The 17,823-nt window shown below is 43.1% G+C and overlaps 1 protein-coding gene across 1 annotated transcript in view; it reads left to right on the top strand.

Annotated features, from left to right (window-relative positions):
- The window catches only part of LOC139386907 (receptor-type tyrosine-protein phosphatase N2-like), a 144,508-nt gene extending 134,143 nt beyond the window's left edge, over nt 1-10,365 (top strand). Inside the window, exons 20-25 of the mRNA XM_071132783.1 lie at nt 1,272-1,391; nt 1,756-1,922; nt 4,081-4,134; nt 5,644-5,708; nt 8,088-8,161; nt 9,413-10,365. Coding sequence (XP_070988884.1) covers nt 1,272-1,391; nt 1,756-1,922; nt 4,081-4,134; nt 5,644-5,708; nt 8,088-8,161; nt 9,413-9,484 — 552 coding nt within the window. The 3' untranslated portion in view covers nt 9,485-10,365. The remainder of the gene's footprint in view (nt 1-1,271; nt 1,392-1,755; nt 1,923-4,080; nt 4,135-5,643; nt 5,709-8,087; nt 8,162-9,412) is intronic.
- The last annotated feature ends 7,458 nt before the right edge of the window (nt 10,366-17,823 follow it).

The following is a 17,823-nucleotide window of genomic DNA, read 5'->3' on the forward strand; positions in this document are numbered from 1 at the left end:
ATGTAACTTCACATTTATTCAGGACCATTATAACTGTAGTTATTGGGAGCGTTGTTCAATGGGCTTAAAGCGGCAATCAGCAGTTGAAACCATAACAAAACGTCCTCCCAGCCCCCGGTTGCAGTATAACAAACTGAGGGATGGGGCTGGAGAAATGTTAACAGTCTGAAGTTCATAAACAGACCTATGGATGCAAGGACCGGCCATCCACGACATCACAATGTAGTATTAACCATGTTTTGAAGCTATACGGGGCGTGTCTACAGTTACTTTGTTGACAAACATTGGAGTAAAACGGGCTTCTATTTTGGGTTCTGATGGGGTACAACAGTTTGAATACGATCGTCAGGCATTTAGAAGTCATATCCTTCTAGAATCAATGGGTACATACACAGTTATTCATTTCTAAGTTCCAAACTGGATGTAGCAACTGCTGATGGCCCCTTTAAGAGGATCTACTTTCACTAGTATCTTTATTATTAAATGTTGAGCCATAGGTGAAAGCATCCTGGTAATCTGATGACTGTAACAATAATGTTTTATTAGCTCCATTAACCTGCCTGCTGTTTTTCTATCCTGCCAATGGCTCTCTGGAGCCTATCTAGTTTCTGGCCAACGGCAAATAAACTGGCTCTATGTCAGCGGGAAAAATACACCTACACAGGCACTCCTCGTTCTGGAACGACACAACAGGGAGAGGGACTCTCTCAATAACGATAATGTATTCATTTGTTAAGGGACAGATACAATTAAAACATTGACAGTCAGATGCACTGTAGCGTCATGCTTTAGTGTGGGCTAATTTGCACTGTCAACCCCCCTAGATATGTAGCTGTTTTTTTATTTTTGTTCCCAAACTGTTTTACTATTGTTAAAGTTTTGACAAATGCAACCATTTCGAGGACTTTAATAAATTCACAGCGACAGCGAACAGTGTTTTTACCAATTGCCTTTTGGAAAGTAGATGATACTGTAATTTAGATGCAGACGACTCAATAAGATGAATGAACGGATGATAATGAACTATTTTAATCAAGCATTTTATTCCAAAGAAATTGAGAAGAATAAATATTCTTGTTTGTGTTGTTTTGTCTGTTTCCTGTGACACAAGTGAATGGGCTCCTACATAAAAGGTGGTTCAAAGTGTGTGTGAGAGCGTCTGAATAGAGTTGCGTGAGTGAGAGGCAAGTGCGGGTGTGTAGGCATGTCACGAGGCAATTATCTGGCGTTGCCGTGTGACAAAATGGCGGTTCTCTGTCTTTTGTGTGCAGATGGTGTGGGAGAACGGCTGTGTGGTCATTGTCATGCTGACGCCCCTCACTGAGAGCGGAGTCAAACAGTGCTACCACTACTGGCCTGACGAGGGGTCCAACCTTTACCACATCTATGAGGTACGAGGCCTGGCTATCCAATGTCGGCTGTTTGATCAAATAGACCATTATTACATTATTCTAGTTGTGTGTGTTGTCTGTTCTCAATTGAAATATGGTTATAGTCGTTTTGTTTTTAAAACGCAGGCTCTTGTGTAACAGAGTAATTCAGCATAATGTTTTTGTAAACGGACTCCCTTTTAATTGTATTAATCTGTTTAATATAATTTAATACAGTAATACGAACTTTAAGGTGCACTACATGTTTAAAATCTAGTGCACGTATAATGGCATGCGTAAGTGTGTATTCAGAGATAACTCTGACCATAGAATTAGACCATGTGAACTCCTTCGACTTCTCTGACATCACTTCCTCTTTTTGTAGGTGAACCTGGTGTCGGAGCACATCTGGTGTGATGACTTCCTGGTTCGTAGTTTCTACCTGAAGAACATGCAGACCAATGAGACGCGCACCGTCACACAGTTCCACTTCCTCACCTGGCTCAACCAGAACGTCCCTGAGTCCAGCAGGACTCTCCTGGACTTCCGCAGGTAGGACTTCCTAGAGTCAGGGCTATCCTCACCACTATCGAAAATTGCAAAAATCCGGAGAACTTTCCCAAAATGCTCAGATTTTCCAGAAAGCCTGAAGGAATCTGGGGAAAGTTTCCAGGAAATATGTGGGAAAGATACCAGATTTTTGCGACCATATTATTGTCAGATTAATATGGTATTAATAAGGTATTTTGTGGTATTAAACTTCTGGTTCCCTTTTAATATTCTCTGTTATTTTCCTCCCACTTTTACGTGCCAGTCTCGTATAGTATCATCACAACTATGACTCAGTGATCTCTATATTGCGAGCCCTGCTGCTCTCTAAGGCCCACCGAGGACACTTTCACATAACAGAAAGTCTGAGCAGTGTGATGTTATATAGCCTGGTGTTATTGTATTTGTGGTGCACACTCATGAGGTGAGATCTTCTGGGGAAAGACAAGGGCCAGGATATGTGGTCAAAGAAAACACACTGCCATCGAAACCACCAACTGTGGTGAGTGTAGAAATATTGTCTTTTATCACAGGTGAAGGAATGGTGAGGGAAAATAATGAGTTCTCGCTCAATTTCTTATCGCATGCTATTGCAGTAACACTTGAATCTGAATATTGGTTTGTGGTTTCGGCATCATTTATCACACTTGAGGGTTCGAGAACATAAACTGCTAGCTAATTCCTCTCTCTGTATGCCGGCATGTATTTAATTAACATGATTTACTTCTGATTGAGCAGCACACTCTTTTTTTCAGTTTCTTAGCTACCTACCTGTTTTGGTTTGGTTCTTCCTTCTGTTATTTTGCCAGCTAATTAGCGGTTGCCAGTGTCATTTTTGTGATGTTGCAGCTAGTAATATGAGCCCAGTTGCATAGTCACAAAAGTGATCATTGGAAACTGTGACTCTGCAACCAGGGGCCTTGCGGAACCCCCCTCCTCCTCCTACCCCTCTCCTCTCTCTCCTCAGCCTCTCCTCTCTCTAACGACCTCTCACCTTTTGCTTGCTCATGATTTGCTTGACTTCCTCTGACTGATACTCTCTATAAGCTTAACTTCTCTAAGGATCGCCTCCCTCCTTTGAATTCCCCCACTACTCCCCCAACCAACCCCCCATTGGTGATCTGCTGTTGTCCTATGGTAACTTGGTTCATGGTGGGATCAGGACTTCTGAATTGTGAAAAAATTTGGTTTGTTGCGTATTTTTTTCTGTCAATTTACTTTTGATCGATGAAGAAATACTATTAATTTAAATCCAATTTATTAAAGAGATTATCATTGGGGATTATAGCGAGAGCATGAAACAAATCCTCGGCTTAAGTGGTCCGTTTCCTGCCCCATGTATAAGTACTGTAGTATACATGCAGATGGAAGTTGAATTCTTATTTAGTTCTATACGTTTCAGTAAGATCATTAGCCTACTTAGTGTACTTTTAAGGGAGTAAGTGACCCCCTAAACCCCACCACCGAGACCCCTTTAACATTGTAGTTCTTGCGCTCCATGATCAAAAGATCTGGTCCAGCATAATTCACCCCCACAACAACAGCTAGTAGCTAACAATGTGAGGGCTGCTGTACGGTGCTGCTGGCAGGAGTGTGTCTCCTTCTCTCGCCACTGTGTAATGTCTTTAATTGTACAAGGTTAATGCACGGCGGTCACAGGAGCTGAGTCTCAAATGGCACCCTATTCCCCATATAGTGCACTACTTTTGATCAGAGCCCTGGTCAAAATTAGTGCACTAAATAGGGAATAGGGTGCCATTTGGGATGTAGACAGGCATTTTACCCAGCAGCCATCACACCTCATTACCACAATCCAATATATCACCACTGCAATGGCATATCTTCATTAAGTCAGTCTATTAATTATGATTGTGAAATGTGGATTTATTATTTAAATGTGATTTGATTGACAGGGGATGTATCTTTCCTCCATAGTATCATTATAATGTTTTTACCTTGATGTAGACTTGTTCTTGATATACAGAAATGCATTTCTATCGGGTATTTATTCATTTAAGAAGTGTTGCCCAGTTAAAACCAAGCCTAAATGAGAATAACATTGGTTCAATCACTGGGTGTACTCTTTTATGTTATATTTAATTGAATTTTGATGTTAGAATTTAATGTTTATAATGCTTTATGTCTGTCTGTTCTGTTGCAGAAAGGTTAACAAGTGCTACCGGGGAAGATCTTGTCCTATAATAGTCCACTGCAGGCAAGTATAAACAGTATTATACCTCAGTAGAGGTAAATGATGGAACACATTATACTGTGTGTCTGTACTGGGCCTGACATCTATGAGTATTGCTCCGTTTCTTTGAGTCATACGGCTTGAATAGATGTGCAAAGATCTAAGTCACTGTGTTTTCCTTTTATACTGTGTGTACACAGTCCTATCCACAGTTCCCAAATATATATCAAACCTGAAATAAACATTTGGAATATAGTTTAGAGTTTACGCAGCTTGTGTTTTCAGTGTTCAAATAATCGTTAGCATAAGCAACACAATTTGAATAGCTAGAGCCTTTTACAATACATAGATGCACCTTGCAGACAGATCACAGGGCTCTCTCCTTCTCTCACTCTGCTCAGCTCTGACAGACCAGCCAGGCGAGGCAGGCAGACATCTTAAGACGTGTTTTTTTGTGGTCCGAGGCTGTTTGTCCCCAGCGTTATCTTTGATCAGTCCGTAATGACCTGTGCTAGACGTTGCTAGGTGTAGGTACACACTGCAGACCTTAGATCATAGACATAGATAGCATCATCCCCCTTGAGTTCCTGTTTGTGTCCCAAATGGCAATCTAGTCCCTATATAGTGGCCCTACCGGGCCCTGGTCAAAGGTAGTGCACTATGAAGGGAATAGGGTGCCATTTGGGATGCACATCCTATTATCACTGCCCAGTGTGTTCAGGTACACAACAGACTGTGTGTGTACTGTGTGAGTATGTACACACACCACTCACCAACACCAGTTGAAGTAGAGGATTTAGACATGGAAAGACATAAGTGAAATGCATAGTGTAAATATTATATCTCTATTCAACAGACAACATCGATCTCTATACCGAGTGTTTTGTTTTTCACCAGCAACGTGAAGAAAAGGAATGTGTTCTCCCTTGCATAATATTTCAGCTTTGCCACTTTTGAGGACGGTTCATTTTTTCCTGTTATTATATTTAATCTCCAAAACAACCGTTTTATTCCAAAATGATCATGCTTTGATGTTGTTCAGCCCCTTCATAAAACATGCAGAGTATTAAACTGTCCTCTAAGCTGTCACCTGTTATAAGTGCATGGAAGCAGGGCACGCTTTTTGGAAGTCAAACAATATCAAACAAATAATATCAGCATTCAAAATGAACAACTTATTTTCATTTTTAGGGCTATAAGAACAACAATAACACATAGCTAATGACGCTCATATCTTTCTTTCTTTCTTTCTCTCTCTATCTCTCTCTCTCTCTCTCTCGCTCTCTCGCTCTCTCGCTCTCTCTCTTTCTCTCTCTCTCTCTCTCGCTCTCTCACTTTCTCTCTCTCTCTCGCTCTCTCTCTCGCTCTCTCTCTTTCTCTCTCTCTTTCTCTCTCTCTCGCTCTCTCTCTCTCTCTCTCTCTCTCTCTCTCTCTTTCTCTCTCTCTCTTTCTCTCTCTCTCGCTCTCTTTCTCTCTCTCTCTCTCTCTCTCTTTCTCTCTCTTTCTCTCTCTCTCTCTCGCTCTCTATTGCAGCGACGGCGCCGGGAGGAGTGGAACATACATTCTGATTGACATGGTTCTCAATAAGATGGCTAAAGGTGGGAGTCAGACAGCTTTTATTTTCTCTTTATGCTTCTGTGATGGAGGCATCACCATGGCAACATTAAAGCCATTTTTCAGCCGTGGGTCTTGAAATGCATTAGAGGGTGACTGACTGGGGTGCAGCGTCACTGTATGAATGATCAATGGAGATGGAGAGATTTGGGGGGGGGGGTTAATATTTTCCAATGGCAGTATTCCCAATCACAATTATTATTTCAGATATGTAGTTTGAGAGTTCCTACTTTGCCAATTTACATCAAGCAAATTGTAAATGTGTTATGATCAGTTCATGATGTTTATTTGAATGTTATACAAACTATACATCATTGTGTTCATGTAGACTCGCATGCGGATTATGTTGGAATGTGCTATTCTATTCAAATCAGTAGCACCTTACACCAATTGCTTCAGCATGACACACACACACACACACACACACAGGTTCCCCCCTCTTTTTTTCTTGACCTATTCGCCTCTGTGTGTGTGTGTGTGTGTGTGTGTGTGTGTGATGTGTGTGTGTGTGTGTGTGTGTGTGTGTGTGTGTGTGTGTGTGTGTGTGTGTGTGTGTGTGTGTGTGTGTGTGTGTGTGTGTGTGTGTGTGTGTGTGTGTGTGTGTGTGTGTGTGTGCGTTTACATTTGTGTATTAGTGATTGCAAAATCTTCTGACCGGGCCTGTGACCTTGGCCTTAATGAAATATCAAAGGCCAAAGCAGGCATCTTAGGCCTGCTGAGAGGGGCTTTTCCCAGGCTGTCACGCTGTGAGGCAGCCCAAAGACTTTTTTCCCTCCGTGCCGGGAAGGAATCTGGGCCCGGCCAGTTAGGGCTAGGGTCCTCTTTGTCTGTCTCCTGAGAAGCAGGAGGCCCAGGTTGCAGCGACAGCGTTCCCTCAACCTGATCAAAGGACCTGTAGGCCCTTGGACACACAATCATTCTCTCGTCTCTTTTTGTACCCTCTCCTTTTCTCCCAAGGAATAAATTGTAAATTCGGAGGCTGAGAATTATGCAGGTTTTTTAACATACTCTTTTTTTCTACTGCTGTAATGTTCTCTCTAACTTAAGAATCGTCAGCACAAGTGCAGGAGTGCTTTCAGCCCGAGGTCCAGCTGCTAGCCACGACTCTGTCTCTTTCACAGCTCCCATAAGGAGTTGGGGCTTTCTCTTCTTTCTTCTCAGGCTCCCCTCCTTGAAGGGAATCTTGCGAGGGAAATTCAATTGAGCCGTTTATACTGTTCCTCCACAGTCTGGTTTATTAGAACCAGCACAATAGTATGATTTTTAGTTCCCAGAAAATAAAGAACTTATCAGTGTGGTGCTCGTAGAACTGTGTGAGCACCATTCTTGGGGGGTGGAAAGGAGGCTTGAGTTCCTCCTTTGTAACTGTAAAGTAAAAACTGTCATATTGAAAGAGAGAATGGCTTGAACGAGCTAGCTTATTATTATTTTTATGTGTCAAAACAAAAAGTTTGCTCTTTTGATACACCAGAATGATTTTCTGAGGAATCTGTGGGAGGGATTGAGGTAGTTAGCTACAGAAAACGAATCAAATCCATTTTCTTTCCATCTATTTTCATCACCACTCCTCATGAATTTAATTGTGTTGTGCTTGTCTCCCTCGCTCTGTTACTTATTTTTTCCTCTGTGAGGTTTCACGGTAGGCTTTCAGTGCCACACAGGCGATCATGTAGTCTGGCCCCAATTAGTTCAAGACCCAGATAGCCGTCTTCTTTGTGATCACAGCCGTGTTTGGTCGGCAGGGGAGCATGGAGTGGTGCCAACTGGGCACTGGGGCTGGGCCTGCTGCCAGCCTGACTGGGCACTGGTGCTGAGACAGGGAAGGGAGGCAGCTCCGCTTGTCCAGTAGCCAGCACATCTAGCTATTCACCTGGGCGGCAGCTTGCCAGGCAGACAGCCAGACAGGCAGACAGACAGACACTCCCCACCCCTCGCTGCCTGATACTGAGACAGCCTATAGGGCACCTTGTTTAGCTCACAAAGCAACAGGGGGGACAAAGCTTTTATCATAACAAATCCTTATTTTTAGATTTTGATGTTGTTTTTTTAAGAATCCTAGCTAAATCCCTGACTCACTCTGATTCCGGTATCTTACATTTCATGGCTTTACAAATATCTTTGCAAACATGGTCTTTTTTCCCCCAGACAGTTTTTCTCCACTCTCTTTTTTTCATCCAGACAACAAGAACAATCGGAGCCTTGTTTGTAGCACTTGTGTGGAGATGGGATGAATGTAATAGTTTTCAATCGCTGCAAGGCGGAGGTTCCAAAGGGAGCGAGTGAAAAAGGAGATTGACAGACGCTGCCTGGATTATCTCCTGGCTTTGAACTCTGTCCAATTTGTTGTTGGTGTTGTGTTGCAGGTGCTAAGGAGATTGATATTGCTGCCACCTTGGAGCACTTGAGGGACCAGCGGCCGGCTATGGTCCAGACAAAGGTACTGTCCTCGCCTCTACTGGGAACTCTAATGGACTCTTTCATTTTCGAGAGGGCGGGAGGGAGGGAGCTTACTATAGAGGCTGGTGCCATTGCGTAGTAAGTTGGTGCACAAATGGATGTTCTTCACAACTGGATTTGGTGCAGGGCTGATGCAATCATTTACAATGTAACACAGTGAGAGCAGAAGTTACCTTGACATCCAATCCTCGCAATACATTTCCTCAAAGAGGATGATGTACCTCAGAGCCTTTGTACATCACCACCAAACCTCATTTAAAATGGTGAGTTGAATACATCACCCCGGATTACAGTCTAGTAGAACAGACAAAACTAAGAAATGTAGAAACGTTTTGATCCATTGTTTTTATCTGAAAACCTAGCTTTAATAGCTTGAAGAAGTGTCTGCAGCTCTGATAATTCGCTTCAGAATGATTGCCTTTGCTTTAGTGTAGTGCTAGGTTTGTCGTAGGTTTATGGTCCTTCCTATATACTTCTACAGTAAGAGAGAGAGAGAGAGACTGGCAAGCTCAGTTAGTTGTGTGTCTTGTTTACAGTGGGACGTGTGACACAGGTACACTCTGTGTCTTCAACAAGTGTAGAGCTTTATTGTCTGTTTCATAAAGCAGAGCTCTCTCTCTCCGGAGTGTCAGCTCAAATGGGACCCATGTTGTTCCCCAACACTAAACACAAAGAATGAACAAATATTTATTCTGGTCAGACAATTCACAGTGCATCAACAGCCAGTTTGGAAACAGTAATTATAGTGTGGAATCACTGAGAATTATTAGATTGGTAGCCTCAGCAGTCATATCGACCATCCTTTATTAAACTATTTATCCACAGTGAGTGACTATCATATTTTCGCTATTATGGTGATGAAATCATAATGTTTTATTAGTAGAAGTCTTTGTTTTCTGCAATATATGTCTGATGCAGCACTATTGATTTCAGTAGTTTAGGGTTCTACATCAGTGGTTTAGGTGATACAGACATAGTAAATCTCAGTTTGTTTAGTTAGTAAACGCAAGTCTCACTCCCCCTAGTGGTTGCTTATTGAATCACAGAGAATTACGGACTTTAATAGACCATCTTTCACATGAATCGTTGTACTGTAGCTCCCCAGGTGTTTAGATTTCTGTAATGTGAGTCTATTTCAAAATAATCTGGAAAGAACATTGGTTTGAACTTTACATTGACTCTCTTGCTCCCCTCTCTCCCTCCCCCTCTTTGTCTCTCTCTCCACCCTCAGGAGCAGTTTGAGTTTGCATTGACAGCTGTCGCAGAGGAGGTGAACGCCATACTCAAAGCTCTTCCACAGTGAGAGGAGTACCCACTACCGAGCCTCAGCAGCAGCTCTCACCGGGGATCTCTCTCCTTCCCTCTTGTCTCCCATTCCACAACTCCTCCTCTCTACCTCTCCTCCACCTCTCCGTCTTTGTGGATGCCGTGCGAGAAAGTGTGACCTGATCTTAGCTGTGCAATATGGCGCCTTTATTGTTTTGTCTGTGGAGCTTGTTTCCAAACAGACAATTTAGTGCATCAAGAATTTGACTGATTGAAAAAAAGTTTTATCTGTTAAATGATTGGAATATATTAATCACAGAAATCTTGTTTTTAGATTCCTATGTATGTGTGTGTAAATGATTATATTGGTCATCACATCTGAATCATAGGACATATTTAAGTTTGATGTCTTTTTTCACTTTGGTCCCGTGTACTGAACCATACCATGTAATGTAGATCAGAAAGAAAACTGCTCAGTTAGGTCAAGTGAATACTGATAACAATTCTAGTTACCATAGTGATAATGATACCAAGCAATATGTGTTTCCTCAGATTGTTGAGACCTGGGCAAATAAGTGTAAGTTGTGGACAACGATTGTGAGTAAACTAAATGTAGTTACGCTAATGCCTGCCTCAAGTAAAGCAGTTCTATGAATTGGTGTGTGTACTCTATGATATTTTGTAAATTAAGCAGTTCTTCTAGATGAACTTGTACATGCAGCAACAATGGCTTAAGTGTGATTATAAACTTGGTGGTTCACACCCTTGTGTATATATATATATAAATATTTTTTTTTTGCCAGGTAAGATGACTGAGAACACATTTGCAGCAATGACCTGGGGAATAGTTACAGGGGAGAAATGAGCCAATTGTAAGCTGGGGATGATTATGTGACAGTGTGAGGGACAGCTTGGGAATTTAGCCAGGACACCGGGGTTAACACAATAAGTGCCATGGGATCTTTATTGACCTCAGAGAGTCAGGACACCCATTTAACATCCCATCCAAAAGACAGCACCCTACACAGGGCAATGTCCCCAATCACTACCCTGGGGAATTGGGATATTTTTTTTAGACCTGAGGAAAGAGTGCCTCCTACTGGCCCTCCAACACCACTTCCAGCAGCATCTGGTCTCCCATCCAGGGACTGACCAGGACCAACCCTGCTTAGCTTCAGAAGCGGGATGCAGGGTGGTATGCTGCTGGTTTTAAATCAGACTGTATACCATGGGTATGACAAAACATTTAGTTTTACTGTTCTAATTACATCGGTAACCAGTTAATAATAGCAATAAGGCACCTCGGGGGTTTGTGGTATATGGCCAATATACCACGGCTAAGGGCTACTGTATATCCAGGCACTCCGTGTTGCGTTGTGCCTAAGAACAGCCCTTAGCCGTGGTATACTGGCCATATACCACAAACCCCCGAGGTGCCTTATTGCTATTATAAACTGCCATGGGATGTCCCTGTGTCTTATTAACAGCTGAGTCCATATCTGATTCCCTAATGGTACCCTATTCCTTATATAGTGCACTACTTTTGACCAGGGCTCTATGTAGGGAATAGGGTGACATTGGTGCCGTAGACATGGCAGGTTCATCTGCACTACAGGAGTACTGTCAGCTCTACCCCAACACTTAGTGCTTTGACAAGACTCATACCATTTAAATCACAAAATCTTATGTCAATCTCCATGTATGTTGTGTCCATTGGATTGCATTCTGGAATGACCTGGAAATATATGACCTGGAAATGATATGTCCAGGAAATGATATGACCAGGCATTGGTAGCATACACTACCAATGCCTGGCTATTTCAAACTATTATTCGCCAGTAGTGTGTACAGTATTTCCTTCAGCCTCAAAGTATATCCTAGTGAAACCCTGGTCACATATTTTGCTTAGCAGATATTACTTCACTCATGTTCGACGAAAGATATAATTGTACATGATGCATCCCATCATTTCATATCACCATGAAGACAGCCAGAGAGATGACTGTTTACTTTGACAAGCCAAGGATATATAATCATGCCATTTGAGCCATTCGGTTCTGAACAATAGTAATAGTGGCAGTACAGAGGAGGAATAGTGGAATGTTATTACATTTGGGCATAAACTCCTTTTGCCTATCACAGTTGTGTGTTCCAAATGGCACCCGATTCCCTTTATTGTACACTTCCTTTGACAAGAGCCCTATTGGACCTGGTCGAAAGTAGTGCACTATAAAGGGAATAGGGTACCATTTGAAACTCATCCAGAGTTAAAAAGTGGGCCATGTTAATGCTGTGTCCTATACTGCAAAAACCTTTTATCTTTCAACTTTCAACTCGGAACCTTAGCATCGTATTGTGAGGTCTCTTGCCTACTCAGACAATGCAAAAATAAATATGTACGGTACAGCTCAGCTTTCAACACCACAGTACCCTCCACAGTAAGCTCATCATTAAGCTTGAGGCCCTGGGTCTCAACCCCTGCCCTGTGCAATTGGGTCCTGGACTTTCTGACGGGCCGCCCCCAGGTGGTGAAGGTAGGAAACAACATCTCCACTTCGCTAATCCTCAACACTAGGGCCCCACAAGGGTGCTTGCTCAGCCCTCTCCTGTACTCCCTGTTCACCCATGACTGCGTGGTCATGGACGCCTCCAACTCAATCATCAAGTTTGCAGACGACACAACAGTAATGGGCTTGATTACCAACAACGACGAGACAGCCTACAGGGAGGAGGTGTGGTGTCAGGAAAACAACCTCTCACTCAACATCAATAAAACAAAGGAGATGATTGTGGACTTCAGGAAACAGCAGTGGGAGCATCCCCCTATCCACATCAACGGGACTATTGTAGCTGGAAATGGCAGATTTGTTATGGAATATCGACATAGGCGTACTGAGGACCATTATCAGCCGTTTCCAGCTACAATAGTCATTTACAACATTAACAATGTCTAAACTGTATTTCTGGTCAATTTGATGTTATTTTAATGGACAACATTTTTAGCTTTTCTTTCAAAAACAAGGACATTTCTAAGTGACCCCAAACTTTTGAACGGTAGTGTACATATTCTTATTCCATTCCTTTACTTAGATTTGTGTGTATAAGGTAGTTAGTTGTTGGGAATTGTTAGATTACTTGTTAGATATTACTGCACTGTCGGAACTAGAAGCACAAGCATTTCGCTGCACTCGCATTAACATCTGCTTACCATGTGTATGTGACCAATAAAATGTGATGTGATTTGATTTGTGAGCAACAGCAGCACTGTACGAGCAGGAAAGACAAACACTAACAAAGCATTGGTCACTGTGGAGTAAGCTCCAATTCACATCAGCCTGACAGTTAGCTTGGCCTCCTCCCCTTACCCTGCCAATCTCACCTCATTGTCAGCCAGAGTGTCTGTGATTGGCTGGGTGCTATTCTGATCTCCAATCTGCATGGTGATTCATGTGGCTTGGCAGCTTCATGCTACTTCAGACTGTAGATTATGCTGTCAACACTTCCTACCAACCACACAGTAACAGGATGGAATGCTGACTGACTCATGTCGTATAGCCCCACACGCACGCACACACACACACACACACACACACACACTGGAGAGAAGGAAGTCACCATAAGAAATATCAGTAATCATGAATAAATATATCAACAAGCCTTATAGATGGAATCTATTCTGCTTTTCATAGTAAAAAATGTGACTTTAAAAAGATCCACAGGTGGTTTGGTAGGATTGCAAACACACAAAAAGAACTGCTCTAACTCTGCTCTTCTGCCCAATCATCTCTGAGGATATAGAGCTCGTGGCACATTCAAGGCTCTATTCAATCCGTATCGCAGAAGTTTAGCGTTACAGCGCCAGCGGCTTAGTCAGAAATGACCTTTACATTTCTAACGCTTCAGCAATACAGATAGAATAGAACCCATAGTCTCTCAAGTCATCGATTTGTTGTTTATGCTTTCAATGTCTTAGCCAGCTACAATACAGTATGTACCAAGCTCCGTATGTACCGAGCTCAGTATGTACCAGGCTCCTTATGTACCGAGCTCCGTATGTACCAAGCACCGTATGTACCAAGCTCAGTATGTACCAAGCTCAGTATGTACCAAGCTCAGGATGTACCAAGCTCAGGATGTACCAAGCTCAGTATGTACCAAGCTCCGTCAATAAGCTCTTGTTTTGCCTGGATAAGCACACTAAATAAACAGTGAAACACTATCTGGGTCCTAACCTTGCTCCTTAGGTCCCTCTAAGAAGTGACACAGAGCTAATAAAAATTACCAGCCACCTATTACCACCAAAATAAAGGAAATATATTCTATTCTACCCTCCACAAACAAGGCACCTTTTCAGGACCATGGTCAGCTCTCTTCCCAGCATGTGTTCCACTACTGTATGTTATGTTAAATAAATGTAATTAAATGTAGGGGGGTCCAACAGGTTTGTCTCACTGGAATACTTGGAACAGGCCCTTCTTAAAAGCCTATCTGTTTACAGAAACACCAAGATTTGTCAAATGACAGCTAGCTAGCTACAGGTGGTGGTGACACATTGTTGACCCTGAAAATAGCCGCTCCCCCTTTTAGTGATGTCATGCCAATACTGTGAATACTTGAATAGAATAAAACTTTATTGTCCATCGAGGATGGACATGTTTCTTTCTCACATCATCACATTTAAAACAGTCAGTCCATCATGTTGCAAACAGTAAAAACATAGAAGACATTGATACATTCACTCAAAACGACCGCTGTCCCAGCTGCACTGGATAGATAAGTACATATAGTGATACAATTTACTTTGCGTTCAGTAGTTCAACAGCACAATGAATTAATTCATGTTCGCACACGTTCTTCTTGGCCATGGGCATTCTGAAGTGCCGGCCAGAGGGAAGCCTCTCGAACTGAGGGTGTAGAGGGTGGGAGGGGTCACCAATGACAGCCAGTGTCTTCTTTTTGGTTGCCTTGTGGAACAGAATGCTCAAATGTGCCTGTGGTCGACCAATTACTTTGCTGGCTGTGTTTACTATTCTGGTCAGTTTGCTTTTGCTCCTCACGCTCAGATGACCATACCAGACTGTCATATTGAATGTGAGGATGCTCTCCATCAAGCTGCTGTATATCGTCTCCAGAACATCCTGGCTGACCTTCAATTTCCTCATTAAAAACAGGCGTTGGATTGCTTAAAATAAAATACCGTCTGAATTCTCTGTAAAACTCAGCTTGTTATCAATTTGTGTCCCTAGGTATTTAAAACACTCAACCACCTCCACTGGTTGGTCGTCCAGAGAGACTGGTTGGGACATTGGCAAGTTGTTGCCATTGAGGATCAGCTCCTTTGTCTTTTCCACATTGATGTGGAAGGCCACTTGACCGACACCATTCTTGAAGGTTGTTGGTCTGTTTAAAATAGCTGTCCCTATCTGACGTAGCATCTTTAAAAAAAGAGTCCTACCAGAGCCATTGTTCAAAGTCAACCTGTTTATATCCCTGTCTGACCATGTGAATGATGTGAGATTCCACACACAGCGACCACGGGCTCGTTTCGCTATAATGTAATGCAAAAAAACAGTTGTAGTTTTCTATTGGTCTGAGAGCCTCAGGTGGGTTAAAGCTTCAGGGTCATTCAGGGTTGTTTTGAGGTGTTGAGTCTAATCTCTGAATGCTGCTGGCTGTGGTGGTCTTCAGAGAGGTCATTTGAATAAGACCACCATGGGATATTTGAATGACTGTTGCTCCAACTGTCAACATCTGGGAGATTGTCCCAAATGACACTATCCCCTAGTACTTCTGATCAGGGCTCTGGTCAATAGTATTGCACTATATAGGGGATTAAGTGCCATTTTGAACGTACTAAAAGACTCCGCATCGCTTCAATCACTATGAAAATATTTTCTCATTACATCCAATCCAATTTGAGGATTAATAGGTGTCGCTGTGACTTTGGCATTTCACTTTGTTTCATCTCCCCCCCCCCCCCCCCCCCCCCCCCCCCCCCATGTGTTCATCCTGGACACTTCTGGCATTTAGTTGATCATTTTCATCGGTGTCATACGTGTGGTGACCCCAATATTGCATGCTGTCACTCATCATTAGGCCGTTTATCAGCACCCCTCCAATCGCCGCACTCGGGGGGAATTTAACCATTTGCATACAAAAATTGCTTTCCTTTTGCATGGCATGAAAAGACTGCTTTGCATAATTACAAATGATACGGTGATCTCAGACAAACCGTGTACTGGGGAATCAGGATGAAAAATATGACTATAATAGAATAGCTACACTACAAGGCATGATGACACCCAGTGGGGGAACATGCCGTGTGTTGAATGAGGAGAGGTCGTTAAGAAATTCCTCAGATGTTATTTAGGTCTGTAAGTACTTTACATTCTGTTGGTAATCAGCGTGTTATCTGACATTAGAATGAGTGGAATGCCAGAACATTGAGCTCCATGCATGGGAGTTCTTTTAGAATGATTCTTAGTTCTTTTAGAATGATTCTTAGTTCTTTTAGAATGCATGGGAGTTCTTTTAGAATGCATGGGAGTTCTTTAGTACAATTTTAGAGGGGACTCTTTTATCCTTTCTTTGGCTAAAAACAAAATGTGTGTGTGTGTGTGTGTGTGTGTGTGTGTGTGTGTGTGTGTGTGTGTGTGTGTGTGTGTGTGTGTGTGTGTGCGCGCGTACATGCATGTTTATGTTCAAGGATAGAGACTGGTGAAGCGCCTGGACTGTTCTTCAGGTCTGGAGAAGCTTCATGCCTCACAGTCATAAACTATTCTGTGTATAGTGCACTACTTTAACCAGGCCCCCGTAATGTACTATGTAGGGAATAGGGTGCCATTTGGAACGCAACCCTGGTGATCAGCCTGGAGTCTTGAACAGCCAGCCAGATCCACCATTCAGAATGGAGTACCCTCCTCCATCCCAAAGGGCCAGGGCTCCCCCCTGCTGCCAGCACAAACTCAACACTTAGCTGAGGAGTCAACAGGACACAAGGACATTGATGGATTTCTTTTTTATTCTGTGGTATTCGGATATCTAATGGAACCCTAACCCTATAACCTTAATCCTGGCCATAACCATAACCCTCCGGTGGAGATGGAGGCTATGGAAACATATGTCTCCGAATCCCTGCAATGGGGGTCTGTGCCCGTGTATTGACTATCAGGTCTGAATCAGATGTGTATTGACTATCAGGTCTGAATCAGATGTGTATTGACTATCAGGTCTGAATCAGATGTGTATTGACTATCAGGTCTGAATCAGATGTGTATTGACTATCAGGTCTGAATCAGATGTGTATTGACTATCAGGTCTGAATCAGATGTGTATTGACTATCAGGTCTGAATCAGATGTGTATTGACTATCAGGTCTGAATCAGATGTGTATTGACTATCAGGTCTGAATCAGATGTGTATTGACTATCAGGTCTGAATCAGATGTGTATTGACTATCAGGTCTGAATCAGATGTGTATTGACTATCAGGTCTGAATCAGATGTGTATTGACTATCAGGTCTGAATCAGATGTGTATTGACTATCAGGTCTGAATCAGATGTGTATTGACTATCAGGTCTGAATCAGATGTGTATTGACTATCAGGTCTGAATCAGATGTGTATTGACTATCAGGTCTGAATCAGATCACGGTGAGGTATCGCTCATAACTACAGCAATAGTCAATGCACTGGGCGAACTTCTTCACCAAAATAGATCTCAGGGGCGAGTGGAAGACGGCTTTCAGTACCACCTCTGGGCACTATGAGTACCTCGTCATGCCGTACGGGATGATGAATGCACCCTCAGTCTTCCAAGCCTTTGTAGACGAGATTTTCAGGGACCTGCACTGGCAGGGCGTAGTGGTGTATATTGATGACATTTTGATATACTCCGCTACACGCGCTGTGCATGTGTCCCTGGCGCGCAGAGTGCTTGGTCGCCTGTTAGAGCATGACCAAGGCTGAGAAATGCCTGTTCTTCCAACAATCCGTCTCCTTCCTAGGGTATCGCATTTCCACGTCAGGGGTGGAGATGGAGAGTGACCGCATTGCAACCATGTGTAATAGGCCGACTCCCACCACGGTAAAGGAGGTGCAGCGGTTCTTAAGGTTTGCCAACTACTACCGGAGTATCCAGGGTTTTGGTCAGGTGGCAGTTCCCATTACCTCACTGCTGAAGGGGGGCCGGTGTGCTTGCAGTGGTCAGCTGGGGCGGACAGGGCTTTTAGTCACCTGAGGGCTCTGTTTACCTCGGCTCCCGTGCTGGTCCATCCGGATCCCCCTTTGGCGTTCATAGTGGAGGTGGACGTGTCCAAGGCTGGGATAGGAGCTGTGCTCTCTCAGCGCTCGGGTACGCTACCGAAGCTCCGCCCCT

Source organism: Oncorhynchus clarkii, chromosome 28 (genome assembly GCF_045791955.1).
Source record: "Oncorhynchus clarkii lewisi isolate Uvic-CL-2024 chromosome 28, UVic_Ocla_1.0, whole genome shotgun sequence".
Taxonomy (NCBI): Eukaryota; Metazoa; Chordata; class Actinopteri; order Salmoniformes; family Salmonidae; genus Oncorhynchus; species Oncorhynchus clarkii.